General features: G+C 43.5%; 1 protein-coding gene across 1 annotated transcript in view; it reads right to left on the reverse strand.

Annotated features, from left to right (window-relative positions):
- The window catches only part of TTL (tubulin tyrosine ligase), a 31,408-nt gene extending 26,255 nt beyond the window's left edge, over positions 1 to 5,153 (reverse strand). Inside the window, exon 1 of the mRNA XM_070734617.1 lies at positions 4,405 to 5,153. Within this exon, the coding sequence (XP_070590718.1) occupies positions 4,405 to 4,561 (157 nt within the window). The 5' untranslated portion in view covers positions 4,562 to 5,153. The remainder of the gene's footprint in view (positions 1 to 4,404) is intronic.
- Positions 5,154 to 8,803: the final 3,650 nt, after the last annotated feature.

Raw genomic sequence — 8,803 nt, forward strand, 5'->3', positions numbered from 1 at the left:
GGCAGGGCTTTGTGGGCATGGTAGGGGAAGGATCAGTAGTGGGTTGTAAATCCCAGCACTACTGGTTCGCTTGCACATGCTTGCAACATTTCTGCGCATACATAGAAACATCCAGCGCAGGGAGTGGAGCTTCCCGCCACCGTTGCTCTCGTTTTTTAGATGCGACTGAACTGGGAGTAACCCACAGCTGGGAAAGTTACTGCAAAATTCCAATTTCCTCCCATTAGCTGGGACTCAGGAGGCAGAGAATAGAGGTGGTATTTAGAATAGAATAGAATAGTTTAGTTTATTAGATTTGTATGCCGCCCCTCTCTGAAGACTCTCCAAACAGAATGGAATGGAATAGGATAGGATAGAATTCTTTATTGGCCAAGTGTGATTGGACACACAAAGAATTTGTCTTGGTACATATGCTCTCAGTGTACATAAAAGAAAATATAAATTTGTCAAGAATTTGTCTGGTTCTCCAAACTACTCAACTACTCAAAACTACTCAAAATTTCTGCTACCGGTTCTCCAGAACTGGTCAGAACCTGCTGAAACCCACCTCTGGACCTCAGGTCTAATCTGCTACTCCATGCAAGAGTCCAAATGAAAGCAGCTCTTAAAAGATAACTGTCCAACCTCTAAAAAAGTCAGTGGAGAGCCCAGCCCTTTCTTAGCAATTGCCCTTATTCTTGGATGAAACCCAATGGGACCTCCAGATTAACCATACATATAAATGTAAAAGCATTTTGTCAAGTTGAATTCAATTTCTTGTGCTTGTGTGGAATAATGAAGTCATCTTCTTGGCAGGAGTATAATAGTAATTTGCCACTGTCTTGGGGAATGGAGGATGGGTTTCGTGACTTCAGTTTACTCTTTAACTATCATAGAATTCTCTAGAGGTGCTCAATACTACTCAGCTTGTGAGTCCAACCAAGGCCATCCAGAGGCCTGGATGACTCTGCCTCCTTCTGATGCCAGCGAAACCTGCATGCCTATAATAATAAATGGAATGATTGTTGTGACTCTCTAATATCACAATAATATAAGAAGCCACTATATCAAAGGAAGCCATTCTTCTTCTTTGCTTTAGAAAGACTAATGCAGAGTCCATGAACTGAATTTTAAAACAGCCCACTTGAAAACAAGCCTCTTCTTTTAAATTATAGCAAGAACTCTCAATCAGTATGGCATAAAACTTTGAACTGAATTGCTCATCCACTTTTCTGTAGAAGGAAATGGATTCTACAAATTTCTTCCTCTGAAAAGTGGTTCAGCATACAAGTAACTGAACCAATAACTTCGAATAATTCAGTTCAAAGTTTTATGCCATGCTGACTGAGAATTCAGGGAGCCAGACTGAAAGATATCAAGTTAAAGAAACCTGTTGCTTATTTATAAACATTAATTGCTTTTTAAAAAATTGATAAATTGTTAGTACAGTAGTATCTCTACTTAAGAACGCCTCTACTTAAGAACTTTTCTAGGTAAGAACCAGGTGTTCAATATTTTTTTGCCTCTACTTAAGAACCATTTTCTACTTAAGAACCCGAGCTGGGAAAAAATTCCCAGGAAATTTGAGAGTGGCATGAAGACCTGACCAGTTTCCTGCCATTCCCCCTTTAATCCCAGACATCTGGGCTGCCAAAGGAGCCTTTGGTGATGCTTAAGGAGGCTTTGGTAGTTTAAAGTGAACGAAGCATTTTCCTTTCTCTGGGCGCTTGGAGAGGGAATAAACCTCTGCCAGCGCCCAGAGAAAAGAAACGCTCCCTTCGCTCTGGGCAGCTGAGGAGTCACTACAGCGAAGGAAAGGCACTGGCTACAAGGTGAGCGAGTGAGCGAGAGGAGAGGGGAGCCCTTCAGCATGGGAAGGAAGAGGCAGCAGGTAGCAGCAGCCAGTGTATGGGAGGCAGTGTATGGAAGGCAGCCTTGCGCTAGGTGTATGGGAGGCGCGTGCTCCTCCTTGCCGCCTCAGAGTCCCTCTTTTTTTTTAAGCCTTAAAGTTTTGGATTTTTTTGATTCTCCTCACCTCGCCTTCTTTGTTCGGCAGCGACCCTCCTCCTCCTCCCACCCAAATTCCGAGCTTTTATTTCTTTCCTAATGGGTTTGCACACATTATTTGCTTTTGGGAAAAATTGTTTCTATTTAAGAATGTTTCTACTTAAGGACATGGTCACGGAACGAATAAAGTTCTTAAGTAGAGGTACCATTGTATTTCTCAAAGATTACCCCTGGGTAGAAAAACATTCCACAATTCACTTTAATAAAAATCATTGTAAAAATCCATTATACAGTGTTCCCTCGATTTTCGCGGGTTCAAACTTCGCGAATAGCCTATACCACGGTTTTTAAAAAAATATTAATTAAAAAAACCTTCACGGTTTTTTCCCTATACAACAGTTTTTCCCACCATATGTCATTGCCAAACTAATAATTTTTGCAAATAAATAACAAAAAAAATAATTATTGTTAATATATAATTATGTTTATAAATATCAGGATCACTAAGTGTCTTATTCAATGGCGAGTACCAGTAATAATGGTGAGTAAATAGTTGTTAAGGGAATGGGAAATAGTAATTTAGGGGTTTAAAGTGTTAAGGGAAGGCTTGTGATACTGTCCATAGCCAAAAATGTTGTATTTACTTCCGCATCTCTACTTCGCGGAAATTCGACTTTCGCGGGCGGTCTCAGAACGCATCCCCCGCGGAAATTGAGGGAACACTGTATTCATAATCCTGTCCCTAGTCACAATCTAACAGATACATGTAGCACATTAGTATATGCATCTACTCAAAATTAAATCCCATTTGAGGTTTCCCTGGTGCTTGCTCCCAAGTGAATGAGGACTAAAAACACTGTGCCTATGCATACTGTAATATTCTCAATGGGTTATGGAAATTAGTAATGCTTAGAGATTTTTCCCTCTGCCTTTATTATGAATCATTTCAAGGAAAATACCCAGTCTTTAAAATTCATTCCTCAAAAAAATCCAGTCTGTAGGCTATTTAAATATACCTCATTCAAACTAACTTGAAGAAAAGGGCAGAGAACATGACGCCTGACATCTAACACAATCATGTTCAATAGTTTGCTAGTGGTGAGCAACTAAAATATTATTGCAAAAGGGGAAAAAACTGGATTTTTTTTCAAATGCCAAAAGGAGTCAGCAAAGTTGCATTCACATTGGAAAAAAATAACTGACGTAGCATTTAGATTTAATATACCGCTTCACGGTGCTTTACAACCCTTTCCAAGCGGTTTACAGAGTCAGCATATATTGCCCCCAACAATCTGGGTCCTCATCTTACCCACCTTAGAAGGATGACATACCAGTTTGAATACAGCATCAATGGTTATTGAAAGGGATGTCCAAGTGCTGCCTCTATGTTGGTTGAAGAAGGCAGGATTCCCTTGGGTACCATTTGCTGGGGGTCAGAAAAGGGAGGGTTTTCCCTTCTCTTTCTGCTCAAGATCCCCATGGTGGTCCACTGTGTGATACAGAATGCTGGACTCGATGGGCTTTGGCCCGATTCAGCATGGCTCTTCTTTTGTCCTTATGTTACCAAAAACCGTAAAAACTATATTACTGTAATTTTTAATTTGGATTTTAGATATCTATTTTCCAGGGGAGCAAATATATTGTTGATATACATATACAGTATATCATCTTGAGCAGAAAGAGAAGGCAAAACCTTTCCTTTCTCTTGACCCTCAACAAATGGTACCCAAGGGAACCATTGATGCTGTATTCAAACTGGTATGTCATTCTTCCAAGATGGGTAAAATGAGGTCCCAGATTGTTGGGGGAAATATATGCTGACTCTGCAAACCTCTTAGAAAGAGCTGTAAATGTATATGCATATATATAACAATGCTAACTTAACTGATGATCCTGCCCTGGTTTAAACAAGAAAATGCTAACACCCCCCCAACACCCAACACCATCTCAGTACCTGCATTTTCCCTGCAATATTTCCTAACTCCAACAGATGCACACATCCACCCTTTCACAAACCCGGCATCCAAGCCAGTCTCATTGGCTTGCTAAGGATCCAGTCACTCCTAACGTTGCAGCAGGCAACACCCCACTGCTAAACATCTGCAGAGACCCCGGTTTGGCAGAGGCGTTCCCTGCCTACCGCACCCCTCTCGCCGGCACTTCCAAACTTCGGCCGCGGCATGCAAGATCCGTGGGGGGGCTGGTTCTGTAAACCGCTCAGAAGGGGGCTGCAAAGCCCTATGAAGCGGTATATAAATCTGAAGTGTTAAGTCTTTGGAGGCGGATCAGATGCCGGGGCTTGGAAAAAGCCAGGAACCCCCTTCATCCATTCTGTGGAAAGGTTGCCTCATGCCCAACCCAGCCCAACCCAACCCAACCCAGGTGTAGCCCAGGTACGGCGCGTGCAGCTTTGCTCACCCAGCCTCCCAAAAGGCAGCCTGTTCCTCTCGCCCAGCATGAGGTTGAATCTGGGATTATCTCTCTTGAGCCTCTTCCATTGTCCAGTGGCGAGGAGGATTTGAGAGACTTCGGCGTAGACGCTGCTGTTCTCATCCCGCACCACAAACGTGTACATCTTCGAACCGTCGGGCTTAAGCCTTATCAAGGGGGAAGGGTGTAGTGTAGTGTTGGATGGGTGAGAAGCCCACCGGTCACTTTGGAAGATGGGAGCTGGCCAAGCCCTAAATTAAAAGGGCATCAATCCCGCCCATTCACACCAAGCCGACGTTTCTCGCGGCTGCCTTTTCAAGAGAAATGAAAAAACCGGCATCGCCGGCGGAGAGGCGCTCCTTTTGCAAAGCCCGGGGCGGGCGCCGCGCCGTCTGACCTCCGGGTGAGGCGGCACCTGCGTCCCGGACTGAAGAGAGAAAAAAGGGGCGGGCGGGGGTCGCTCGGCCCGATTTCCCTCGTGAAGAAAAAAAGCCGCTTGCACCCTTGTCTTGAACTCCTCCAAGCGCTTCCTTGCAAAGCGCTGCCTGTACTACACGCCGACGCCGCGGCGGCTCGGCATCCCGACAGCGGCGGCCGGGGCGGGGGAGCAGCTCCCGGGGAATCCCTCCGGCTTGCCCGTCGTTGTGAGGACGCTGACGAGCCCGAACCGTCGGCCCCTTTTGCTGCTACGGGCGGGTAGCCGCCCATCCGTCGGGCTGCCTTGTGCCTCCGGACCCGGAGGCTCGCCCATGGCCACCGAGGGCTCCTCCCCGAGCGGGGCCGGCGCCGAAAGAAGGCGGGCCCGGCGAGGGGGCCGAGCCTCGGCGGTCGCCTCACGACGTAAAAAGAGTAATTTCAATCGCGCCGCCCTCTCGGTTTTCTCCCCCGCCCCTCAGAGGCTTCCCGTGCAGTTAATTCGGAGCCTATCCGGTTTCAGGGTGGAAGGAGCTGCGACGGCCTGCTTTAGGCTGGATTTATTTTTTATTTTTTTGCGGGGTGGTGGTGGGAATAAAGTGGAAAAAGGAGCTTTCGGGTTTGCGGCCCCGCCCCATTACGCTGCAGCCGGAAGGAAACATGCCGCAATCTGGCCCCAAATTATAGGTTCTTCTTTCGGGTGCAGAGAGAGGAAAGATCCGCCTGGCACAGCATTGGTGTTTTACGATTAGCATTGCGAAGCGAAGGAGATACATAAAGGCGGGGTAGAGAGCAAAAGCAACGAGGAGGGCCCTCCCGCGCCGCTTTTCATCCCCCTAAAGCCGTGTTTTTTGACCTCGGTAGCTTTAAGGCTTTATGGACTTCGTCTCCCAGAATTTCCCCAGCCAGCAAGGAATTCTGGGAATTGAAGTCCACTCTTTTATTTATTTTATTTATTTTTAATCTTTAAATATCATACAGGGTGTCCAGCAAATCTGGAAAAAGGAAATCGGAATTATCAGGGAAATCGGTGGTTCGGGAAATATTTATTTATCTTTTATTTTTATTTGTATTTATTTGTATTTATTTATTTTGTCCAATACATAATACACATTGAAGAGAATAGATATGTAATAATATAAATAAAGAAAAGAATAGAAGAAAAGATATAAAAGTATAGGTGAACATATATCAGGGAATTATTGGGGAATTCGTGAAAAAACTGAATAAATGGGGGGTGGGGGAGCAAACTATATTAAAATGTTTAAAAGTCAGAGAGAAATCATATAAAAAAACAACGGATCGCGCTGCCTGGCAGAGTCAAGCAAAAATGACCATAACTGGCAACAACTTGCTTCCTCAGTTACCAATATTTCTCCAGGGCTTAGCCATTTTGTATGACATCTACAACCGTGCCTTAACTAGATCGCAATTTACAGAGAAATGTTAGGGAAATATCGGAATTTCAAAATGCTTTCCCCCCCACACACACACTCTCTCTGATCATAACATTTTTTTCCACAAATTCACATCCAAATTTTATATTTTACAATTCATATTTTACAATTCACAAGATATATATTTCCATTGCCCAGATTTTTGGGTTTTTTCCACAATGTCACACTGTTTTTCTCTTTATTTTTCCCTTCCATTTACACCAGTTTGTCCAAACCTTATAATAGTCTGACTCTTTCTAATGAAGTCCACTCTTATTAAAGTTGCTGTGATTGAGAAATAAGTGCACCTCATATGTGGTGGACGTGCCCTGAAGAGTTACTGGAAAAAAGTTCATAAATGGTTGCAAGAAATCATGGAAACAGTAATGGAATTTACCCCTGAATTCTTCTTGCTGGAAATAATGAAGAAAAAGTACCCCCAAAATATACAATACTTACAATACACATCATAACGGCAGCATGAATAGCATATGCTCAGTACTGGAAGAATAATTTAATCCCACTGGAAAATGTACTTTTGGACAAAATTTAGAGGTGTACCGAGATGGACAGGCTGACAACAGAGCTTAAAGGACAAAATAACTCGGTTTGAATTGTATATTACTAAGTAGAAATAATTTAAGAAAATGGGTGCAGATCTGTGTTAAAATATTGTGATGTTTTAAAAACGAAAAAGAGAAACAAGAGCACCACTGGGTCCGCTCCCTTCTATGATTGACGTAACTGGAAGTCCTCCTCAGGTCTCCCCCAAGGAGAAAAGCGTGCGAGGCAACTGGTAAAGCTGATCTGCGAAGGTCTTTCTGGGAGTGGGCCTTCATGCTTATCCATTGTTGGTTTCCAGATGATTGTTCAGCTCCTAGGACAGTTTTAAAGGAAATTAGCAGTGGTGGGCAGCACCCAGTGCGCCCAGGTGCACAGCTCCAGTAGGTCTTATGCGCCCAGGTGAGCAGACCCAGTAGGTCTGGATCCGTGCATGCGTGCAACCAGTGAGATACCAGCGATTTTTGCAGTCTTTTTGCTCTGTTCATGCGCAGAAGCAAAGAAACAGAAAATCACCCAAATCTCATGTACACGAGTGTCCTTGTGCGAGCGAGATTTGGGTGAAAATCTCCCAAATCTCACACAAGGACACTTGTGAGATTTCGATTGTTGCACACGTGAGTGTGTGTGTGCAAGCGTGCACCCAAGCGTGCACGCATGCACACAGAGCACACCGTGGGCGCCGGTGACTGGCTGCCCATCACTGGGCATTAGGTAACTAGAAGGCTAGCTTGGTTGCAAACCATTACTGGCCATAGATATTTAGAGGGAAGCTGTGTCACGTGTGTCTTTTTGTATAGGAAAATGTACCATTTCAATTTGTTTCAAGCTGACAAAATAACCCGGTGATTTTCAAATTTATTTCAAAAACAAACAAAAATGGATGTGCTGAGCCACTATAGCCTTAAAAAAGGTGAAAAGGGCCAAATTTTAAAAATTCTATCCCAACAGTGACTTCTAACATTATCTCTGCCCTTTAAGGTCTTTTGTCAGTTGATGGAGAGAAATTGATATTGATTGCTTGCATGTCAAATGGATATTGATTGAACAACCACATAAACACTCCTCTAGGACAAAGAGAGACTTAACTGCTGCAAAAAGTTGGTTCTGTGGTGTTCCTCCAGGATCAAAGGCAGTGTATCTGAAAAGAACAATTTCAGGGTCCTAATAGAGCTTCTCCTACCCTGCTTCTGGGCTTTCTTGATAGTTACTGTAGGAATATGTGCCTGAATTAAAAAGTGCAGTATTTGATCTGACCTAGGAGCTTTTTTCTCAGATTTTAAAAATTAAAGATAGAAACATAGAAACATAGAAGTCTGACGGCAGAAAAAGACCTCATGGTCCATCTAGTCTGCCCTTATACTATTTTCTGTATTTTATCTTAGGATGGATATATGTTTATCCCAGGCATGTTTAAATTCAGTTACTGTGGATTTATCTACCACATCTGCTGGAAGTTTGTTCCAAGGATCTACTACTCTTTCAGTAAAATAATATTTTCTCATGTTGCTTTTGATCTTTCCCCCAACTAACTTCAGATTGTGTCCCCTTGTTCTTGTGTTCACTTTCCTATTAAAAACTCTTCCCTCCTGGACCTTATTTAATCCTTTAATATATTTAAATGTTTCGATCATGTCCCCCCTTTTCCTTCTGTCCTCCAGACTATACAGATTGAGTTCACTAAGTCTTTCCTGATACGTTTTATGCTTAAGACCTTCCACCATTCTTGTAGCCCGTCTTTGGACCCGTTCAATTTTGTCAATATCTTTTTGTAGGTGAGGTCTCCAGAACTGAACACAGTATTCCAAATGTGGTCTCACCAGCATTCTATATAGTGGGATCATAATCTCCCTCTTCCTGCTTGTTATACCTCTAGCTATGCAGCCAAGCATCCTACTTGCCTGTCTGTTATATGCGAAGAAAAGGAGGCAGAGGGGGGGGGGCGGAGGAAATCCCAGACAAAGCATGCATCTCTT

This window comes from Erythrolamprus reginae, chromosome 1 (genome assembly GCF_031021105.1).
Source record: "Erythrolamprus reginae isolate rEryReg1 chromosome 1, rEryReg1.hap1, whole genome shotgun sequence".
Classification (NCBI taxonomy): Eukaryota; Metazoa; Chordata; class Lepidosauria; order Squamata; family Dipsadidae; genus Erythrolamprus; species Erythrolamprus reginae.